The sequence below is a fragment of the Dermacentor andersoni genome, chromosome 1, assembly GCF_023375885.2.
Source record: "Dermacentor andersoni chromosome 1, qqDerAnde1_hic_scaffold, whole genome shotgun sequence".
NCBI classification, from domain to species: Eukaryota; Metazoa; Arthropoda; class Arachnida; order Ixodida; family Ixodidae; genus Dermacentor; species Dermacentor andersoni.
In genome coordinates, this window is record NC_092814.1 from 280,359,082 (window position 1) to 280,382,471 (window position 23,390).

The 23,390-nt window shown below is 47.6% G+C and overlaps 1 protein-coding gene across 1 annotated transcript in view; it reads right to left on the minus strand.

The window, feature by feature from the left end:
* Nucleotides 1–23,390, minus strand: part of LOC126548228 (protocadherin Fat 3-like) — a 341,248-nt gene that overhangs the window by 20,434 nt on the left and 297,424 nt on the right. The window contains exons 26-47 of the mRNA XM_050196372.3: nt 22,577–22,755; nt 17,079–17,317; nt 16,442–16,625; nt 15,873–16,012; nt 14,887–15,705; nt 13,698–13,987; nt 11,976–12,195; nt 11,185–11,292; nt 10,955–11,098; nt 10,672–10,812; nt 10,429–10,545; nt 10,253–10,343; nt 10,042–10,169; nt 9,837–9,927; nt 8,992–9,125; nt 8,172–8,294; nt 7,107–7,290; nt 4,243–4,361; nt 2,026–2,229; nt 1,809–1,907; nt 1,415–1,531; nt 182–358 (exon numbers count right to left, since the gene is read on the minus strand). Coding sequence (XP_050052329.1) covers nt 182–358; nt 1,415–1,531; nt 1,809–1,907; nt 2,026–2,229; nt 4,243–4,361; nt 7,107–7,290; nt 8,172–8,294; nt 8,992–9,125; nt 9,837–9,927; nt 10,042–10,169; nt 10,253–10,343; nt 10,429–10,545; nt 10,672–10,812; nt 10,955–11,098; nt 11,185–11,292; nt 11,976–12,195; nt 13,698–13,987; nt 14,887–15,705; nt 15,873–16,012; nt 16,442–16,625; nt 17,079–17,317; nt 22,577–22,755 — 4,048 coding nt within the window. The remainder of the gene's footprint in view (nt 1–181; nt 359–1,414; nt 1,532–1,808; nt 1,908–2,025; nt 2,230–4,242; nt 4,362–7,106; nt 7,291–8,171; nt 8,295–8,991; nt 9,126–9,836; nt 9,928–10,041; nt 10,170–10,252; nt 10,344–10,428; nt 10,546–10,671; nt 10,813–10,954; nt 11,099–11,184; nt 11,293–11,975; nt 12,196–13,697; nt 13,988–14,886; nt 15,706–15,872; nt 16,013–16,441; nt 16,626–17,078; nt 17,318–22,576; nt 22,756–23,390) is intronic.

The following is a 23,390-nucleotide window of genomic DNA, read 5'->3' on the forward strand; positions in this document are numbered from 1 at the left end:
AACCTCCTCTTGTTAATGCTCCCGTCTATCGTCTGTCTTCGTCTAACGTGCTCAGTCCTCAGCGACAGCACTGGTTACTCCCTTTTCCACCACTCATCTTTTGCAAGCGGCGTCAGATTTTCACGCGCCTACTTTAGCACATAGTGAATCCAAACGAGGGTGACTGAAAGGTTATACTCACCAGAAGCTCGTAGCGGTCGGCGAGTTCACGGTCAAGGACGGTGACTGGATTTCCGCCGCTGAAAATCACCACTCCAGAGTCTAGGATTGTGAACAGGTCGCTGCCCGAGCCGCCAAGAGAGTAGTGGACCACGGAGTTGTTACCGCTGTCGTTGTCGACGGCCATGATAGTCGGGTTCTTTAGGCAAGAGTAACAAAAAGATTTTAAAAAACATTTCAAGGCATGTAAATCAGACGAAAATATCAACATGGCCTTTTAAGGTCCCATGCATGCGTACGTGTATCTAGTGCTCGAAGGACGGGACACTAAGAATGAAGAGAAACAAACTAGCGCCGCTCGTAGCAATGTATTCGTAAAAACTCGCCGAGCTGTCAAATGTATTTACGCTTCTTCCGTTATTGTTGCACACCCATTTATACACGAAATGTACAAAATACTCAAATACACATATACACGAAAAAAGAAGAAGAAAGCTCCACATTGCACTGAATCTTTGGTTCCCCTAACACAGTTACTGCGAACAGCGCTTACGAGCCGCCGTCTCTTTAATATATCTCTTTAAAATAATATTTTAATATTTTAATATAACGAATATAAAAGGAGGTGTATATTTTCGTAATGTCATGTAGTCATTCAAATCGTACGTTGTAGGCAAGTGGCCAAAATTAAAGTGTATTAATAATAAAAATAATGCTGATACTTGCAAGAGTCCTAAATGTATTTTTGTGAGCACTTAATAATTAAGAGAAGCTGCGGAAATCGATTACAAAACAGAGATACGCTATGACCGAAGCCACAGAATGTAGTAAGAATTATTAAAGCCATCTGTAGAGAGCGGAGGCAGATAAAAAATACCGCTTTCACGCGTATACGAAAGAACTTTTCCCTCGCTGCACGTTATCACAACCCTTAATTAGCAATCTTGCATTTACTTTGACTACTCTGGTCTCCAGGTAGTCACGATAATAAGTTCAGCTATGTTTATCCTGCGTAGTCCCTCAAGCAGCTGCTCTTTAGGTTTTCGTACATCGCCGCACAGCGATTTAACACTGAGAAAACATAAATAAGGACCTAATTCAAAAAATCAGTTCGTACGCTAAAGCGCTTCGCAAGAAGAGGCCGACCGTGGATGCGAACATTAGTGAACGTGATCGGCCAGTGACGAGCAATTCTTACGAACGACCGAAAGCTTCGCGAATTTCGCCCCAACTTCACATGATAATGCTTCCTTACCACTGTGACTAAAGTTCCCGGAGGCGAGTTTTCCCTGATGGTTCCCTGGTATGACTGCATGAACGTCGGTACCTCGTCGTTGACGTCGACGACTTCTACGGACACTTCGCTGACGCTCTGAAATCAAGAGAAAAGAGGATGCTACAACACGAATCTGCTGACGAGCCCGCATGAAGTTTTGTGCCGCAACAAAGTTAAATTATTATTCGCAGGAGGTTTGAGGCTGAAGCACAACTTGTCTAAGGGAACTCGGGTGACAACGCCGTTACAGAGACCCGCTAGTAAAGTGAAACCATCTTTGTCACATTACAGAGGAGGCGAATAATTCGTATAACAGGCGTCGCGCGTTGTGACGACAATTTGCTCAATAGCGTGTCACGTCAGCTGCACTCACCACTTTGGTTGTAGGTCGCTTCTCTTCCAGCATGACCGTAAACGTGTACTTGCTCCTCTTCTCACGATCCAGGCCGATCTTTGTGAATATTTCTCCATCCTGCAGCGGGGCGTCGCCGAGAAAGGATTACCATTGGTGACGTATTTCTGTATACCGCTGTGCTACATGCGGTTAAGTCCTAAAGAGAAAAGCGTGGCAATGACTGCAAGCCGCTTACCTTCGTGATGTTAAAGAAGGGTCGCACTTCAGTGTTGATAATGCTGTAGCGCATCTGGCTGTTGGCGCGGATGGTCCTCGTCTGGAGTTCCACTTGGCCTACGATGGCACCCGGGATGTTCTCGAGAACCTTGAACTTGTAGTGCAGCTGGTCAAACCTCGGATCACGCTCCTCGGCTTCGCTGACGTAGATCTTCATGGGAGCCTGATGAATGATCAAAGAAGACGTACTGATTACTTGAACTGCTCTAAAATGTCGACCGGCGTTTCCGCACGGCGTACGATTTCAGTTTGTGAGAGTCTGGTTCCTACCTTTCGCATCACGTAAAAGGAACTGCCAGGAAAGACTAAGAAGTAGTAGTGAAATAACAAAACAAAACAAAAACGTCTTGTTCACCATGATAGAGTGTGTATATATGCGCGACTAAACGAAGACGTAGAAAGAAAGATATATACAGAGGAGGAGGAGGAGGAGGAGGAGGAGGAGGAGGAGGAGGAGGAGGAGGAGGAGGATGGAACTTTATTATTGCAGGAACCGTTGCGGCGGTTTATTCCTGGGTGGTTCCCTCTGACAGGGCTCCACTGACGATCGCGGCTCGCCGGGCCTGGTCGAGACAGCACTAAAATACGGTATAAATATATACCGCACGAGCGGTAACAAATGAGACAATAAAAAAAATAATTCAGTGGTGCATGTCGATAAACCGTAACATGTGTCCAAGGCATGGCCAAAACATGCACTGCAATGGTTACGATAGACCGAGGAATCGTATCACTTTTTCAGATAGCGACACTGATGGCTTGCTCACGCATCTTTTCTCTAATTTTGCAATTTCATAAGCCTCCAAAATATCCCTTGTCATCCTGCTATGAGCTCTATACAGAATAGAAGCACTTTCAAACATGAGTTTGCAGGGACAATCTCGGCAATGAATGTATGTTCTACTCAACATCGCAAACAGTTTGTAACCTGCGCTCCTAACGTTGTCTATGCCATTCCGATTTCGTGCGGAAGAACGTAAGTTGGTCAAACTGGCAGATGCATCAATGAGAGACTAAAAGAACATCAATATAACGTCACTAGGGTAATCTCGGGTCATTTGGGCATTGATTGCCGAGATTGCCCCTGCAAACCCATGTTTGAAAATACTTCTATATTGTATAGGGCTCATAGCAGGATGGCAAGGGAGATTGTGGAGGCCTATGAAATTGCAAAATTAGAGGAAAGGTGCGTGAGCAAGCCATCAGTGTCGCTATCTGAAAAAGAGATACGATTCCTCGGTTTATCGTTGTAACCATTGCAGTGTATGTTTTGACCTTGCCTTGGACACCTGCACGGTTCATCGACATGCACCACTGAATGTTCTTCTTTGCTCTCTCGTTTGTTTCGGCTTGTACGGCATATATTTATCGATGCGTGCGAAAATAAAATCTATAGCTGAAAGTAGCACTGTCTCTGTGTATGTGTTTCTTTCTACGTCCTCATTCAGTCGCGCTTAGACACTCTATCATGGATTCAAACCAACTAGCCCACCAACGCGTTTTAACCAAGTCTTGCTTACAAATGCCGACGTACTAGGACGGACGCGGTATATCGAAGACGGACCGACGCTGGGGTGACGTTATGGTTACAGTGCTCGCACATGGATGCATAACAGCGGCAGGAAGGCTTCCCATGGCCTGGGGATAGCTGCTCTGTAGGCGACTCAGCTACGCTGACAAGCATTATCGAATTCCAACCTGGAACTCCAGTTTCCGCTCAGACTTCGAGCGCCGGGTAATGGAATGCATTCACCACACGCGTCGTCGACTTCGGTGACACGCTGGCTATCGAGCGCGAACGCGACAACCGTCGCTCTGACAGCGTTTTTCCTGCCGATTTGGTAGCGAGTGTTGCCGGAAACAAAACAAAGCTGCAAACATTTCACTTTTTTTTTTAGCATATGCTAGTTACCGGTGCCAGACCGAAAAAATATTGCCGGGAACTTTGCATGTGAATCAGCGTCAATCGAAGGATGAACTATATCTTTTTTTATTTCTTACCATTGTAAACGCGGCTACATTAACGCTCCCGATACAGCTTACGGAAAATTTATGGAAACGTTCCGCTAATAAATATATGTATAGTGACAGCCAGTTCCGCACAAAAATAACAAGTATACGTATTCGATAGATTATTCCTCTAGAAGTGAAAAAAAAAAGAGAAATAAATTCTTACCGCTGCTTTCCAGAGGCCGTCATTTGCTTCCACGGTCAATGAATACTCCTGGCTCTCCGAAATGTCGAGTGCTCGGGTGATGTTCACCGTTCCGAGAACGGGGTCGATCATGAAAGGCACTGGGGTAAACAGTAGACAGGTTAATATGGGTGAGCGGGAAGCAGGCTTTCAGAGTACAGGCAATCACGGCACAGTTTGGCATCGTGTCTTATTTCAGATGTTGAGATGAAATAATAAAATTAATGTTTTTGGGCACTGTAGACGATCGGCGAAAAATACGGCGTCCGTGGTCAACGCCCGCTGGCCAGCTAATAACGCTAATCAGGATAACGCTGGAAACATTGATCTCGCCTCTTTGAAAGTGTAATTTCGAAGCACCTTTGTGCCTTATGTGACAATGTTAAACTAACATTCTTACAGATATCCCAAACGAAATTTTTGCCCTCTCTGTATTTTTACTGACGGGATATACTAAGGATTCTTGTAAAAAAGAACAAGCGAGGAAACCAACAAACAATTTCGCCAAACACAACGAGACACTCAATGGAGTCGACATTATAACTTTTCTTTTGCACCAAATGATCGCTTAGCTTCTTTTTTCATTAACATGCTCTTTACACTCGTGCGCATTTTATGACGCACACTCACATATCCTTAAATAACTGAGAAGTGTTTCACATATTCATTTATGAGGTGCCTTTCTTTGCTTAAAAGATCTGAATTTTACGCTTGCACTCCGCTTGTACGCCTCTCGATCCGCACATATAGCTTAAAACATGTCTACCTGACAGGCACCGCCCCCATTTGAAAAAAAAAAGAGAAAGTAAGAACGCTCGCGCAGATGCCACCAAGCATACTCATAAAGCGAATTCACTCGGATCTCGCGATGAGGAATGCCGTCTGTTCCCATTATGCCAGTGTTCGCTTCGAAGTTGCAGAGTTGCGTGAACTGTCTTTCTTTACTAGGAAAAAAAAAAACATGCTCCAAGCGGAAAAGAACTTCTAGAGAGTGTTAAATGTAGCGCAGTAGACTTCAATTTACGCGGTAACATTGGAAGATTCAGATCCAGTTTTCACTTCATGAATGCGCAGCCGATTTTCTCATACCCCCTCTTGCATGCAAACTCCCTACCATTTGACGAAAGCGGCGTCTCACTTTATCAGCAGGGCCACACACGCACGATTATAATATTTGTGCACAACGTGCAGACAAGCGTTCGTTCTCATGCAGTGACCGCCTGCTGGGAAATGAGAACCACTTTGAGAAGGCGTGATCGATCACTTAACTCTTGGTCAAGAACAACAAAAGAAGAAAAAAACCGCCTGCCATACTTAGCACCTTGTATGTCGCCCATGTGCGATGACCCGAACGAAATCGCTATAGCGCCAGCTAGTCTACCAAAGAGCAAAAAAATAAAAATAACAGTGGTGTTCGCCAACGGGCAGCCGCAGAAACCAGCTTCTCGAGAAGGACGGCTTCTCGTCACCAGCGTTGTCCTGCCGCGTTATGTTTTCTCGACTCGCCCGACTGCGCGGCGGCGTTCTCTCTGTCATTATATTTCGTTCGAACTTTCTGAGATCCAGCAACCTCCGCGCGCGCGGCCTATCGCGCGAAAGAAACTCGCAAGTGAACAAACCACGAAAGGAAGGGGGGAGGGTAAATAAACAATTTTGAGACCGTGCGACTAAGCGCGAAAGCTGAAGAAGAAGAAGAAGAAATAGAAGATTAAAAAAGTTTGCCAAGATGCTTTGTTCGGATTTACAGTCAACAGGGCGAACTGAGCGAGGGAAAATCGAAACCGCGATGTTATCGCTCCTTGCACTGCTTCCATCGAACGACGGATAAACCGCCCGCGTCGCGGCGCCGATGGAAAGCCGTAGTCGTGTCATGTCGTGTTTTCATCTTTTTCGTTTTCTTATACTTTCCTTCCACTCTGTTTCTTTTACCGCGCTTCGAAAGGCACCGCAGGCTGTTGCGGGATTATACCAGCATCTATTTCAAGATGTGTTGTTACGCCAGCTCGGGGAGCAAACAGAAAGATTGCGTTATGCTACACCGTAGGCGCAAAAGAAACTGGGCGCTTTTATTACCATGTAAATCGCGCCGTTCTCAATCGTTTCACCGCGCGGCGTCTCAGTATGTTTCTACTACGCACTTATGCAAACGACCACTCAACTAGCGCGAAAAGCAGTTCCCACAATAGCTCCGGCACATCCGTTTACGCAGGAATTAATTCGAAAAGTAATGCGAACGCTGAAACGCTTTCTTGCTATTATTTATTATGATTATTACTTCTTTAGGAAAATGGCGCGATTTCACATCACGTACGGCTCAAATTACCTGATCTCAAATTGCAACCGTTCCCCGGCTGTTGCCCTAGCAACCTCGACCGGGTCTGCTTTGCATAGCGATCTAGTTGCGTGCTCTAAATCATCCTGATGCACTTGTGGACAAAGGACAGAAGTGTATAATGGTTAACTGCGCCGATATTCTACTTGACTCAACCACCAGCCACGGCAGAAATGCTTTCTAACAATTAATTCGAGCCTTGAACAATTGATGCCAATAGCAGAGCATCTTTCGTAGGTCGGAGTACTCCCGGTTGAAAATCAGGATGCGTGCATACCCCTGTCTGCAGGCATGACCTGGTGGAACATACCAGTGCGGATTTAGAATATTTTGTCTTTATACGAACCCCAGTAAGTAGCCCAACACCTGCGCAGTACAGCTGGTAATATAAGTAATTACATACGGGGACGTTGATCTATCGCTTATCCACGAACTGGTTCGAACCCAAGGGCTGTGCATAAAAAGCACGCGATTTCAATTCCTCGTAGTGACAGGAAGCGCAGTCTGGCGGTACCTCGTTTGCTGGTGCCCCGGGCAAATGAGTAGGTCATGTTAGTGTTCATCGCTGAGTCAGGATCCGTAGCTTTGACGGTATCGATGACCGTGCCCACGGACGCGCTCTCGGAAACGAACTCGTAGTAGGCCTCTTTCTCGAACTGCGGAGGGCTGTCGTTGACGTCCTGGATGAAAACTGCAACCTGGTGTACAATAATGGGCATATTATTAGATCAAGGCCGAAACATTCTCGCATCCAAAATTTACTACTAAATGCAAGTCACTCTGCGAACGTTTTTAAGCCAGACATCACAGGCCGTACGTTGGTGTCAGTGCGAGACCTCGGAGTGTGAGCCGCGTTTTTCTGAGCCTAAGATTCTACGAAAAAGTAAGAAAAAAGACAAAATGCAATTCACAGAAAGCCATCACTCGGACTGGGATAGCTTGCATGAGCAATACCTCAGTATTGCTGCATAGCACGAAGCGAACCTATCCGGATCGATGGCTGATATTTGGATGTGGATAGTAGTTTGGTCACAATCTATCTGCGCAAGCGTATTACGCTATATTCTGACGCAAAGCGCTCTCGAAAATCCATTTGTAGTCTGCGCTCGTCCTGTCCATGTCTTATCGCGTTGCACGTATTTATTTGCGCTGTAGTTTTTGTCGATGAAAGGTCGCATAGCTTAAAGTAATTTATTGGACACTGACATCTTTCGTAGGCCGGGGTACTTCCATCTACACCGCACTGTTAGTTTACACCGACACTAACTCCCTTTTTGAAAAAGGTAGAACGAGAGCGTGAACTACACGATTACTTTATCAATATTGTAGCGTGGCCAAGTTCCAATACCGCTTGAGAGCATCACCTTGAGCGTCTATGGCTATCAGGGACCGTCTTGATCGAACGAAGGAATGCAGACGTTTCAAAGCGTAACTTGGTAAAACGTAACCACAAAACAACGTCATTTAAATATTTTATGTTTATGAAAAACCAGTCACCGGACGCGTGCAACAGAGCGACTTTCAAGAGGTGACACCAACCGAAGCGTTTTCGCGCGGACAGTTCGTGTCATCTACTTACTGTGGTCGAGCCGGTCCTAGAGGGAGTTCCCATGTCCCTGGCAGCCACAATAACCAGGTGCAAAGCGGATTCCGGAACCTTGTACTTGTCTCGGTCAAGCTCGGATACCACTCTGAGCACCGCCTGCACGGTGAAGCAGAGTTGCAATGTACCGCCGACTGAAGCAGCAGCTTCGGGTAATTTCGGCGTGGGATATTTCTGCTGTTCTACGTTCATAAAACAGGTTTAATGACCACCTCGTGTCACGCTTACAAATAATTCGGGGACTACTTCATATTCAATAATTCGGGGACTACTTGCAACACGTTGACCGAAAACGATGCGACTACCTCTCCTGCAGTGTCTTCTCATTTGAAGCACGTATGGGGGCACACGCCCATGTATGTTTATAACACCGTGTTTCAGTGGGGGCTACCAGCAATGATTAAATGTATAGGAATCTAATTAACTTGATCATTGCTACCAGCCACATTCACCACAGTGGCGGACACTGATATACTTTCATGCAGGACTAACCAACAAGTAACTCAAACTTGCTGAAAAAGTCATTCTTACGATAGTAATTGAACAAGTGTAGTCTTTAGTAGGTTATTTCCTCTTCGTATTATTGAATCATGTTTCATAGGAGACTATGCAAAACGAGATGACGCGAATTAGTTTCCCTCACTGCATTGACGCCGATACATTGTGCACAAAAAGCGAAGAGGGCGACGCCTGAAAGAAACGACACCTAGCGATAGAAAATGACGGAACAACGGGAACAGCAAGGCTTGGGAGCAAGAATGCACGGCAGAGACACTGCAAATTCCTTTGAGCGTACCCCGTTTTCGTTTACGCCGAGCCGGAACTGGTTCTCGTTGTTGCCATCGACGATGTACAGCTCTACTTGTCTGTTGATTCCGTCGTCGTAGTCGGCGACGGGCAGCTGGACGTAGGCACCAACGCTCGGCGGTCCTGCAAGAGTCGCATAGTTAATGCGCATCAATTGTGCACCAAAATTAGAGCGCCTGCAAGTGTTGGCGTAACCACCTTGTCTTTCGCTTTCAGCCATTACTGATACGTTAAGGCCCACCGCTCGGCACTCCTTGTGGTTTTATGCATGACAGTTATACAGCAGCTCCGACTTCTAGGAAGCTTGGTTATTAGTATTCGAGATATATGTAAGTGTGACTGGTTTATAGGTTATGAAAAAGTGGTGCCCGACCAGCGCCGGCTGAGTGGGCACGAGTTCCCACACTGCCCAGCCGCGATGTTACGCCTGAGGAAGGAGCCAATGTGGCGCAGGACCTAAGCTATCCGGAACTTGTCAGCGTATACTGTCCATCTACGAGTCCGAAATTTTGGACCTGCGGCATGACGATGTGGATAGGTTACGGCTGAGCTAACAACCTGTCACTCAGATATTTTCTCTGGCACTCGTCTAACTCTTGCCCTCTTCAATACACGCTTTGCAAATCGCATTTTACTGTACGCCAATCTACACGGGAAACACTTGACCTGAGCATATAGTCTATGGTCTTGGAGAAATAAGTTGCTTTTATTTGCCGAACGCACTTCGATATGATATTTCATATTTTACGCTGTAGATTACAACTGCGCGTTCGAACGAATTTGTAAGCAGACGACCAGACTATAAATATTCCTAGAATTTAATGATCGTCTCACCTTCCGTGACATTCAGGTAGAAGGTGTCGTTAAGGAACGTCGGAGTCCAATCGTTAGTGTCCTTGATGACAATGTGAACACTTGCACGGCCCTAAACGAAAATAATAAAAAAAAAGAAAAACATGCGTGTCATTTGAGCTACATCAGCATTCAGTCAAGTATCGCTTTGTACGTTTTAGTTCTTATATGACATGCGCCGACGTACCGTGTTGTTAGCGGAATCGACGGCTAGAACCTTTAGCATGAAATCTGGCGTCTTTTCACGGTCCGGAATAATCCTGACCGATAAGATGCCGGTCGTTTCGTCCATGCTGAAATCTTCCCCTTCGTTTCCTGCCGGAATAAAAAACAAAACATTCGCTCGAACACTAGCACGGAAGAACTCATCTGCTGAACTAGGATGCCTTGCAACGTACCTTCTATGATGTAGTAGCGAATCTTTCCGAGATCCAAGCCATCACGATCAGCGGCGCTGAGATGAGTGACAGTCTGACCTGGCGGCGTATTCTGAAAATGACGAACAGGGCTTAACTCCCAGGTTACCAAAACAGTCGCTAACCATTACCACTGATGACATTTAATTTGTTCTCACCTCTTCCAGCTCAACGACGTAGTCGTTTTGTTCGAACACTGGGCTGTTGTCATTGACGTCTTCCACGAAGACCTTGACTCGGCTGCTTCCTGAGCACTTGTAGTTGCTGGCCGTGACCTGTTTTCAATTAGTGCATGCTGCAGCTAGAACCATTTCTCTGTTCACTTCAATGAGCGAAAACACGCAATGTTTTGTCATAGGACAACTATTCAACACTTTCCCCTAATAGAAGATGCGACCTACCGTTAGCGTGTAGACGCCTTGAAGAATAGTTGGCATGCTATCTCTGTCGAGGGGTTTCTTCACTCGCAAAGAAATAAGGTTTTGCTTTGTGTCCAGCATGAAGTTGTCATCGGAATTGTCTTCCGTGATCTGATACGATATCTAAGGAAGAGAAGTAAAACCAGCAAGCAATAAAAAGCGGCCCTACATATAAAAATCAATTTCGAAGAGCTTGTGTAGCAATAAAACAGGCTCAAGCTAGAAAGATAAGCTGGAAGGATTGCGTAAATTGTTCTGGACCCACCTTGCCAAACTTTTCAACGTCTTCAGCGATGAGGTTAGGCAACACGATGGTGTCAGGAGGGGAGTTTTCTTGAATGGAAGCGAAGTACTCCGTGAACGGGAACTTAGGACACCTAACGTTTTTGTCGGTCAAGCGGACAACAACCTAGAAGGAAAACAAATAGTTGCAAGTTTATTACTGACGTATGTCCACAATGGCTACGGATGATGGTTGAAATGTGAGAAACGTACGCCTGCTTCAGCTTGGTGCTGTGGATCGTTCCTGTTGACGGCCACCACCATAAAGTGGTAGACAGATTGCTTTTCTGCATCGAGTCGTGTTGTTGTGACAATTCTTCCCTGCACGAGAAAAAGAAACGGAATATAATTTGTTAGGTACGAAACTACGGTAGAAAGAAAAAGAAAATGCCCGGAAAGCTGGCTTCCGGGTGCGCTTGTCGACGAGAAGGAACGTCAGTGCAATGGCAACGCCAAGCCAAAAACCTCGCAACTTTCTTCGTCAGAAAACTGTCGAATTCTCGAGGCGTTCCTTGTCTGCTTAGCAGTCTAGTGCATCGTAATAGAGCAAGAGCTATGTGTGCTCCTTGTCTATTAGGCACGCTTGCAGCGCAACTTTCTTGCTGCACTGCTGAAATTATATTTATGTTGCATGCATCTGGCCTTGTCGATATGGAAAGGGTCACTCTAGTTCAATCAGGCACCCAGACGGACTCGCGCGCAAGTTGCTTCGCAGTACCGATTAAGGGGCGTGCACAAGCTATATGGCAGGTGCTTCCGTAAGGCGCTCTCGGAGCGCGCTACGACAGTACAAGTGCATAAGCTACCATATGGAAGCGGGGCGTGTCATTCTGAATGTATTCTCCAGTATACTCACACCACGACGCAGTCGTAACGTTATGGCTGTAAAGTGAGTTAGCGTTGAGTGCAAGACCTGGTATACGGCCAGGTGTGGATGCGACCTCATTCGCTCGAGAGCCATTGTGACACACACAAAAAGAAACAAGGGCGCGGCCGCCACTCACGCTGTCGTGGTTGATTGAGAATCGCCGCACGTGGGAGCCGTCATCTCCGGTGATGTTGTACCAGACGGGGCTTCCGTTGGGCACCGTGGCGCGTGCCTCGAGAACGGTCGAGCCGGCCTCAATGATGGACGCCGAGTCCACCGTGTACTGTACTGCCGAGAAGGCCGGCGTCGGTTCGTCCACCGAGTCCTTGTACACCTCCACCCGCATCTCCACGGCGCTGCGCCATCAAATTGTTTATTGAGAACTCGCTTCTTTCCTTTTCTTGCTTGTAAATACGCAACGCTGGACAATGCATTTGTGATCACTTTGCATGCGCGTTTGTAATATGGGATGTATGTTTATGTACTGTCGCACCTTCTAAATATGGATTACGCGAACTATGTGGTGGCGCATCATGTCACAAATGCTGCTGCGTCAATAGAAACCGAATTGGCCCCTACGATGGACACATTCCGCGCGTATGCTTACGTGTCGCTAAAGTGGAATCTCACTTTCAAGACAACGGACACCGCGAAAAGGAACAACACATTTTATAAAAACTTAAGTATGTTTGTCTAGTTAATACAGACAGTGTCGGTAACAGAGCGCAATGTTCGAAACCACAAGCAAACATTGTGCCAGTATTTCGAGTTTCCAACAGCTTCGAAAGACGGGGTGAAAACAGCGCTGAGATATCCTGCCAATGAGGTGCTTCCATTTGCCACTACGGTTGATTCAACACAATGGCCCACCGGAAAGCGCATCGGTAAGTTTGTGTAATAAATACGCGGAAAACATGGCTGGCTGCAAACGCGTCATTAAAAATAAAATTAAAAAAAACGAGCAACATTGACGAGAATGAAGTTGATGTGAACATAGCGGATTGTGAAACTGCAAATAATTTGAGCAAATATAACTGCCAAAAGCTTCGGGTGAAAAAACCGAACTTGTACCCCGAAGTCGTTGTGCGGGAAATAGAAGGCATCCTAGCGAAATTACCGCAACGTAGCAACGCTAAATGCAATATAATTGCGCTTATGACAAAATCAACTTGTCAAATATTGAGATATCATCGCCAACTATCTTAATCCTATTCAGTAGTTCCTAACTACCTCAGTTACAGTGTTCTATTCAATACGCTTTTTGTTATTACTTGTTTGTTATGACTGTGTGCCACTTACGACATGGTTTAGGGAGAGATGCCAGCAGGGCGCGAAGTATATGTGGCATTATAAGAATTTCACTGCTTAGCACTGTAGGATGTAACACATGTTATAAATTTCGCTGTAACACTCGTGCCTTTCGCATTATACATATATTCTACACACTTATATACTATTATATTATATTAAACACGATTGTGAAGCACTTCAAAAATGTTTTTTTCTAATTAATGAAAAAAAAATTGAAACTCAATCAGGTTCCCGAAAGGTATCCCGTGTTAGACGATCAAGTCTTGTCATCCAAATTCAAAACCACCTGTTCGCCTCGCCAATAAGTTGCAACGGATGCAATGACGATACATATTCTTTATATTTTCACCTGGCACAGATGACTTAGCGAAAGTGGAAATAGATAAATACACAGATTGAATAAAAACGATTAAAGCCACGCTGTCTTATTCTCCTTAGATTGCGAACAATCGCTATTGTGTGTTCCCGTATTCGCGACATGCAGTCCGTGCTTTGGTAGGCCACCTCCGGCACCGGAAACAATAAATCACTCGTCTCCACCCCGTACCTCATGAGAGGGTAAATTGAACTGTCGGTAGCCACTATTCGTAGCAGCTCAGTTCCGGGCTGAAGCGGCTGAGTGGCGAACACCTGCCCCGTCTTGGGATGAATGGAGAAGCGTTGGCTCGGAGGGTGCAGCTCGAACTTGATGTCGTTGTTGCCACCGGCGGATGAGTCGAGATCGATTGCCTGTACGCGGTAGACGAGCTCGTTCTGCGAAGTGGTTTCCGGAATCCTCAGCAGCCGAGGCATAGACAGGAACTCTGGCGCATTGTCGTTCACGTCGTTCACGGTAACCTGAAAGAATGACCAAGCACGGTATATAAAGCCAGAGCTCTCTTTCCTCGTTCAGCGTGTTAGTATTGATTTATATACTTTCATTTTTCTTTTCTTTTTGTGGCAGAGATGTAAATTCGGCTGCGTAAGAAGTGGTCGAACAGTCTTGAGTATGTCATGGCGTATAAGTATGGTAAATGAATCGAACCGTATTGACAAAGGCCTCTTACGCTAGGATTGTTCGTAAGAGAAAATTTGGACCAATCCTGATGCTGGGCATATCATTAACGAAGGTGGTTGGCCAATGGCATTGGGTATGTACGAACGAAAAGCTTTGTGAATTCCGGCCTTGGTCCTGAAAGGTTTCATAAGGGGATAAATTTGTTTTTCAGAAGGTGGCTTTTTTATCGTTTGTTTCCTTTTTTTTACTTTGCGGCAGATCTCCCTTTCCACTGAGGTAACTTATCACTGACAGGTTTAGTTTCTCGGTAAACAATAACGCTTAAGATACTATGCCAAGCGCCTTTCTTGTTAGGAAAATATTTTAAGAAGGGTCATACTGTCTTCTTGACATAGCTCTTAGTGAGAACAGCAAATTTCCTTGCTGTTCTTCTTTTATTTATTTCAACCGATGTCCTTGTAATTCACCCTATAGAGGCAACACACCGCATAATAGGGGTATTAGCCCTGCTATTAAATTAAACGCGTAGACCACAAACAATTCGTCGAAATGACGTGCGGCTTGTTTTCGCTTATGCCACGGCTATTACAAGATCCCCCCCGGCTTGTTCTGAGTAGGCGACGCTGTGAATAGCCGGAGAGAGACTTCGCGCTTAGACACCACTTCTCGTCGAGGCACGCGCGCGTCGAAAGGAAAATCAGCTGGAGGCATTCAACGAAGAAGGCGGCAGTCCACCTACCTGCACGATGGTTGTGGCGAACTGGGGTTCGGCGGCGTCGTCGCGTGCTTCGACAAACACCTCGAGGTGCTTGACCTGCTCGTAGTCCAGCGGCGCCACCAGCGTTATTTTGCCCGTCTGCGAGTCTATTCGGAATGTCTCGCGGCGCGTGGCCCGCGCGATGCGGTACAGCACTTTGCCCGCGCTGCCGGGATCCGGGTCCGAGGCGTGCACCTGCACCAGCGGCACGTTGGCCGCGTTCTCGTCCACGCTCACGCTGTAGGCGAACCGCTCGAACACGGGCGGGCTGTTGTGGGTGCTCGACACGCGGACCAGCAGCAAGGTCTTGCCGATGTTTGACGCGGCGCCGTGGTCCTGCGCGAACACCTCCATCTCGTAGCTCAGGTTTCGCATGGCATTGAGCGGCAGGCCGGCCGCCATGCGCACTAGGCCCGTCTTGGCGTCGATCTCGAAGATGCCGTGCGTGTTCTTGATCCAGTAGGTGATCTCGCCATTGTTGGCCACGTCCAGGTCGATGGCGTGTAGCTGGATCACCGAGCGACCGGCCTGGGAATCGTGCGGAATGCTGACCGTGTAGCGCTCCTTCTCGAACCGCGGCGGGTTGTCGTTTTCGTCCACCACTTCGATGCTGACGGGCGCCTTTACGTCGAACTTGCCGTCGGACGCTGCTACGGCGAACTCGTACGAGTCGCGGCGCTCGCGGTCCAGCACCTGAGACGTGCACACGTCGCCCGTGCGCGCGTTAACCGTGAACGGGACGTCCTTGTTGAGGATCTCGTACGTCAGCTGGTCCACGGAGTCGCCGCTTTCAGCGTGGATCTGCGGATGGGAACGACGAAGTCAACCCGATACGCAGCGCGTAAGGCGGCAAGCAGTTTTTTATAATGCTGCTCGCGAGTACGCTTACTTGAATGACGTAATTTCTGGCGGCTGGTTAGCCGACCAACCCTTGAGCAAAACGTGCTATTTCAGAAATGTCTACTTACGCTCAAAAAGCAGTGCCCAGACGGTAGGTTTTCAGGTAGTGATGCCGAATAAGCTGTCTTCGAGAATGTTGGTGCGTGGTCATTGGAATCCAGGACATCAATGGTTACCATCGATAAACCGTACAGAGGTGTGTTGTGAGCTGCAAGAATACGGAGCGCACCATTACAGCAAGACTGTAGAAACAACGCAGCGAAGCATCTGAAATGTGACCTTGACGTAATAATGTAATATCAATGTAATAATATGGGCCTGTCAGAACCAATCTAAATGTCCAGGAAAACGATAATTGAAAAATCTAATGGGATGCAATTTACTAGTGACTTATATTTCGGAGCAAATCGAAGTGTAAACGCTATAAAAGCGCGCTACATCGATTGCAAAACTGAAATATAAAGAAAAGAAGAAAAAAATAAAACTCTTTTAAAACTGATGGCCTTCGAGGGAAGATAGAGCAAGTGTTGCAGCAAACATTGTATACGGTGTCGGGTTACTATAATCGAAGTGATTTGTGGTGACTGGAGCTAGCCTAAACCGAGGTTGCATGCGTAGTGTATAATAAGGTACTCACAATCTTTGGCCTGCACCAGCATGACGAATTGTTTCTTGCGGTCGTAGTCAAGGAGATTAACTGTTGCTGGATTGACGCGGATATCGCCTGTCTGATGGTCGATCAGGAATATGTTGTCGTCATTGCCACTTGAGATGTTGTACGTGATGGTGTTGTTCTGCAAGTCCTTGTCCGTGGCGATGAGCTGGTAAAACAAGAAAGAACGCGTAGAACGCACGCGTAAATTGAACTTCCTAGCACCGTGATTCTTGCAACTCGCTTTCCGTTACTTTCGTTCGGAAATGCTACGGACGACTGCCTTCGTAGTCGCAATGACTGGGCGGTGGTGACCACGAACGACAATTAAAAGGCTAATTATATCTTCAGAAATGTTCCGCTAACATGAAACTAGAGTTACTTAACTCCAAAAGCTATGGTGACACATGCTTGAATACATAAAACATTAAAATTTTGTTTATTTCCTTTTTATTTGTGCAGAGTTGGTGTGATTGTCACGAGTGGTGACAGCTGGCACCCGGACGTCAAAAGCAGCATTAGTTTACAACGGTTACCATGGTATAAACAAGGGCACTCTAACCATGCATACGAGAAACCTAAGGTAGGAAACCAAAAATAATAAACATTGAGAGAGACGCACCTTAATAATGACGCGGTCGGTGGCGTACTTCTCGAGCACGGTGCCCTTGTAGCTGGAGTGGGAGAAGACAGGCGGGTAGTTGTTGACTTCTTTGACGTACACGGTCACCTGGACGCCCAGCGTGCGTGTCTCGGGCTGGCCGTCGTCCATGGCAGCGACCACGAGCGCATACTCGGTGCGAGAGTCCAGGTTCTTGCGCACGTACAGCTTGCCAGTCTCCGCCTCGATGCCGAAGTACTCTGCGTGTATGGGACAATGGCGGATTATTATTACTCAAAATGGGAGTGCGCAACACATGGTAAGAGCTCGTGGAAGCGCACAACGTCAACCAGCTGGAGAGACCAAAGGTGACAAAAACGGGAAGGGCCCTGCTCCAAGATCTGGGCTGCGAAGTCGAGGATGAGAGGCACCTACCTACCACACGAGATCAGAGACAGGCTACACGTAGGTACCATACCCAGAAACATGCATCCCAAATACGACGAGGAAAGGCGACAGGCGAGAATACGATCGCTCAAGCAAACATTCGAACGCACCAGCAACAAAGAAGAAAACGTGAGATACACGGACGCAGCGGCGTACAGAGCAAAGAACCTATTTACAATCAGCGTGGTCAGCGAGAGAAGCGAAGAACTGACAACCACGTCCATACGTGCCAAGGACGCGAGCATAGCGGAAGAGTTGGGCATATCCCTGGCCATCGCAACATGCAGGAAGACCCGGGTTATCGAGATAACGGACTCGCAAGAATCGTGCAGAAGATATATGAACGGAAAGCTCGGAAAAGCAACACTTCAGGTCTTGAACAACACCGAGATAGAAGCAGCACAAATCCTCTGGACGCCGGGACACGAGTCTTTTGCGGGGAACCAGGCGGCGCGCGCCGCGGCTCGAGATCATGCACGCCAAGCCATCTCCGACACGCAGAGAACAAGGACCAACGGCTGTCACGAAGAGGATGAATGGATGTCCAAGAAGTACACGGAGATCTTGACACACAACAGGAACGAGAGGAGTCGCTACCCGCCCGCAGATAAGAGGATGAGCAGGGAACAAGCGGTGACCTGGAGAAGACTCCAGGCTGGAACCTACCCGCACGGAAACATTGCTACATGTCATGTATCCGGGGACCTACGGGCGGGACTGCAAGTTCTGCCCGCCGGACACGTCCAACACCCTGCGCCAGATGGTACTGGGGTGCAGGAATAACCCGCACGTACCAACGTCATCACCTCCACCAGGCAATAACGAACTGAAAGAAGCAGAACAAGAAGAAGAATCGGAAGACCAGTGCGAGGCTCAGCTGATGACGCAAGACCCTGAAGATCAGCTACGGTTGGTGAACAGGGCTAGGGCGACGGCAGCGAGCCATGGCCACCTTGACTGAGGAGGCCACCTACTTTTGGGCTCAAGTCAACGAAGCCTGGACAATCAATATAATTTATTCCCTCACTCTGTCAAGGATTGACAATTCTTTAAGAGAGAGTGATGCGCCTGGCGAAGAACGATGCTGGACGCAAAGGTCAAAATTGTTCTCCGAGAGGATATTGCCTTCCATATGGAGCCACTGCCATCCTCAACATCTTCCCACACAGCGCAGAACTTCTAACGAACCCATTCCTTAACCCCACTTTGAGATATGTAGGTACCTTCGAGCCGAGCGAAACAGTAGTGGCTGAGCAGGCACTTTGGGTCACTAAGGCTCGAGCAACGTCTATACTAGGAAGTGAGTGGCACTGAAGAATAAAGGGCTCCTTTCTCTTTAGTGAGGCCGTCTGAGTGAGGCTCATTGCTCATGTTGAGAACCTATTTTTATTTTCCAACTGTTGAAGCTTGTGCATCTGCTTGTTCTCTGGCCACATTCTTATTATATTCGTTCTTTTTTTGTGTGCATGTTTAGTATATGCACCGGCGAGACGAAGTGAGCGCTGCCTATAGCGTGACGAGTCGTGAACTCGTTAAAACAGACGTTTGGGCGAGTTGGTAAGACATATTTGAAACAGAACAGCGCGGTATTCACGGGGACAAGCAGGGAGAAACGACACGGACGAGCGCTGACTTGCAACACCGTGCGCATCTACGTGCGAGTCACTTATCAGACCAATAAAACTGCCTTCGTAAAGTGCCATGAACCCACGCTGTTGCCTGTTGCGGCATCCAGGAAGGACGCCCTGTGCAGCTTTCAACCGTAGAAACCATCGTTCTTTACAAGTGAGTGCCGAACAAGACGTGCGCCGCTAGGCTCCCTCCCCCTTCCCCCGGTTCCGCTATCTGGGTCGAATCAGCTGCGAGGACAGTGAAATATATTGCAATGGCGTCGGAGCCTGTATAAGCCCGTCCCGCGCTGAGACAGCACCGGTAGCAGCCAGCAGCACCAAGGAGGAGCAGCAGCAGCCAGCGTTAGACTGGCGCACATTAATTTCTATACCGCGAATGGTGGAGAAATATGGCTCGCATCCCTCACAGAAGCTTCCGAAGGACGTACACGTGTGCGGGGCAGGAAGGAACAAAAATCGGCTACAAAAAAGCAGACACACACTCACAGAAAGAGAGAGAAATAGGACGACAACCTCGCGGGGCATGTGAGGCGCTCGGTCGAGCAGCAAGTATACAAAGCAACGACGGCGCTCACAGCGGCAAGCAAGCGGTGAGCAAGCGAATCACCGGTACGTTTTTCCAACAAACAGCAGCAACAAGAAGGGTAGAGCCGCGGTGATGAACGCGTTCCGCGCCGAACAGCGAAGGCGGCGGCATCCTGGCCGCGGGTGTATACACGCCAGGTTCGACAAGCGGCACACGTACGGAGGGAGAGGAGGAAAGGGAGGCGACGTCGCCCACCGAACGCCGCCGCTTGCTTGGGTCAATAAAACATCTCAATCGGGTAGGTCCGCGGACACGAAATAACGGGCACCGAAGCTGTTTCCGGCACAATCGTTACTGCGAATTCCGAAACCCAGCGCTGCCCGCGCTCCCCTGTTCCGGCACTCTCCGCCCGTGCGGCTGTCTTCCCCGAAGGGGAACGGCGGAACGTAGACGTCGTTGCGGCGTTAATAAAGAGAGATAAGAAGGGGGGGGGGGGGGGGAATGGGCAGCAAAGGGGTGAAAATGAAATGAGGCCACACTGCCTGGCGAGTAACGGCGCCGACTGCGTGCTGCCGTAGTTCTCAATAGGAAGTCTCGTCACGCTCAAGGCGACGCGATACAGGCAAGAATAACGCCCGCGGGTCGGCGCGTATAGGTATCTGCAAGCTAGGAAAGAGACAGACGGCATACGGCGAGCACTAAGGAGGGAAACGAAATCCATAAGATAAGGGACGATCTGAGGAATTCGACCCGAAATGTCTAACACGGGCGAGCACGCGCACAGGCAGGCAAACATTCGATGAGATGGGCTTCTGCCCGCCGGTCGCGCGGGGAAATGTGCGCGATCTGGTAGGATAGCTCCAAACGAGGATGTGCCTCAGTGACACTTAGCACGTAGAAAAAAGAAAAATAGAAAAACGTGCGGGAGCGTCATTGGTATACTTGATTTGAATCAAATTTAAAGAAAGAAGGAAGGTAGGGACAACATTATGTCGCGCGATAGCAAAATTACTTGGTATGTAGCAGCCACTTCTGCACGCTAGTTATTTTTCACGTAATAAGGTACTCTGACCAGTTCACTGGTGCAGTTATATGGCCCCTTCCCGATCGCCTTTCTCTCACGAGCATTTACTATAAGGCACAACAGAGAAATTCGTAAAGGCCGAGATAAGGACTGGAGGGACTGTAGTCTCACCCGACAGGGGCAGCTCGGATGGCCTGAGCCCGACAACGTTTTTAGACGCTTGTACAACTCGCAACGCCATTTACATTTCTTCACGGTGCACTGTAAAATGAACATGAGAAGAATAATGGCCGGTATACAGTGGCCAACACATGTGAATTAAACCGGCTATTAGACCTCAAACGTTTTCACATACGCACTGGAACAACTTGGCCTGTAGTAAACCATTTCTTTCGTAGAATTCCTAGTGTCGAAACCAGATAAAAGACAAGAGAGATAGAGAGAGAGAGCAAGGGAGGGGGAACGAACACCAGCACTCGAGTACGTCCCCTTTTCCTGTCTTTTGTCCGAGCTATTTTCGAGCTGTTATTTCTTGTAAAATATACAGTTGGGTCTCAAAGCCTGCTTCGTATTCAGAAGTATGACACAGATCGAGAACCAGCTCCAGGTCGAACAGTTCTTCTAGCTAGGAGAAAGGAGAACGTGAAGACAGGTGATCTGGGGGTAAGCGTAGTAAGATCGCGCACGTGTTCTGGTTGCGGTGTCTCTCCTATAGTCTAGTCATATATGGCGACTGACCGATAATGGAAGCCTGATTGTATAGACAGCTGTGCCTGCACTGTCAGCGGAGACACGTTTGGTAGAGAAACAATTAAACCTCTTACAAGCTTCGCGGTCTTCCCCCTTCTAGAGGGGGCGCGAAAGAAGGCCCGCATATACTCGTATACTACATACACGCGCGGTCATTAAGGACAGAAGATCGCGGGCATAGACTGACGATGTCTTGCTTCTCCTTCTGGGCCTTCGGGAGAAGATAGACGGTAAAACAATGGTGAGGAGGGAGAGAGTAAAGGGATACGAGGATGCAATCGACGACGATGGAACGGAGTTGGGGAGAATATAGCTCAAGAGGACCAATTAATGAGCGAGTGCATTAAAGCGAGTGCGCGGGCACTGTTACACAGGCTGCCTTAATGGAACCTTTATAAGCGAGGGCGCTGCCGATTCCCTAATGCGCAGACATTCCTCCTGAATGGGAACGCAACAAAAACAGAAAAGCCGAAAGGTAGGAAACATAACCGGAAAAGACGTGTCGTTATTTCTCTGTCACTTCCCTGGTTGCTTCTGCCCATCTTTCTCTCCCCCCCCCCCTTTTTCCCCCCTTGACTCAGAATAAAAATTTTTGTCTCGCGTAGTCAAGACGCAATAATGTTCTTTTCTTCCTCTTTTTCGTTTCCCTCGACGCAGTGTATAAATACACATGTAACTAAAAATGGCAACGCTCACTGCGCTGACTAAAAGAAATGCAACTGAAGAAAAATAAAATGCAAACTGCAAACATTCGGGAAATTGATTCGACAGGGAAAAACGTGAGGAGACGTCCCCGAAATTCCGCCGTCATCAATACTTCGCATCATATATATATATATATATATATATATATATATATATGTATATATAATATGCATGCACTACTAGAACTGGTCGTTGACGGCGTCCGCTTCTTCCGGTCAGAGGTTTCATTTGCGTTGCATCGCTCCCTCCTTTTGCTGATTAAGTTGCGATCGCAAATAGCTTTGGCTTGTCGCTCGCTTCTGTGCTCGCCGACTGGAAGTACAGGCGAACACGACACGCGCAATCTGAGTTTTTTTTTTTTAAATCTCTCCCAATGCTTCATTCGCTACTGACTCCGTATTAGATTACTTAACAGCAAATATATGCAGGACAGTACCTGTGTCACCGTCAGAGAGGGTGTATGAGATCTTGTTTCCATCCTTGTCCAGCGCCTGGATTTGACCTACACTAGTGCCACGAGCCGCATTTTCCGCCACGTAGAAATTGTACGGAAGGCCGATGAACTCGGGGCTGTATTCGTTGATGTTCTGCACAGAAATGATGATGCTCGCCGACCTGCGGGCCAGGAAAGAAGCACAAGGAGGAGCCATGTAACGGGCGCTGGTGAAGCAAATACCGCGCAAAAAGAGAAACGGAAAAGGCAGCAAGCGAAACCGCTGGCATGCAGCGTTGCGTTATGGTATAACTAAAGTCCCTAGATCGGCTTTTAAAGCTCATAAGGGGACTTTAGGCATAACCGGTGGCGTTGTGGAACCTATTATACACCTTCGTCATTTGCTGCACCAAGCGTAATCGTTCCCAAGCGACAGCATTTGCTGCATGCATAAAGTGAAAATCGTCTTTTTCTGTCTTTTTCCTTTTTTCCCCCTTTTTCTTTTGGTACTTATCAAGAGCATTTGCGGGCATGAAGGCACAGTAGTCTAAATGGCCGCCGCCGCGTGATATATGCTGGCGCCCTTTCGTCTTTCCACTGAACTTTATCTTCCGGTATGTCGCGTTCGCAGCGAACCATCACTAATTCGATTGATTGTATACAGCTGCAGCCCCTTCGCGCGTAGCCTTTTTCATAAGTAGACGAGACCGAATGCTGGATGTATATGTAGCCACGCACGAATTTTCTCGCTTCAACCAACTAGTAAACTTAGGTAACACAAAGGCTGACCTAACTTCGGAAATAAAACTTGCAGCAT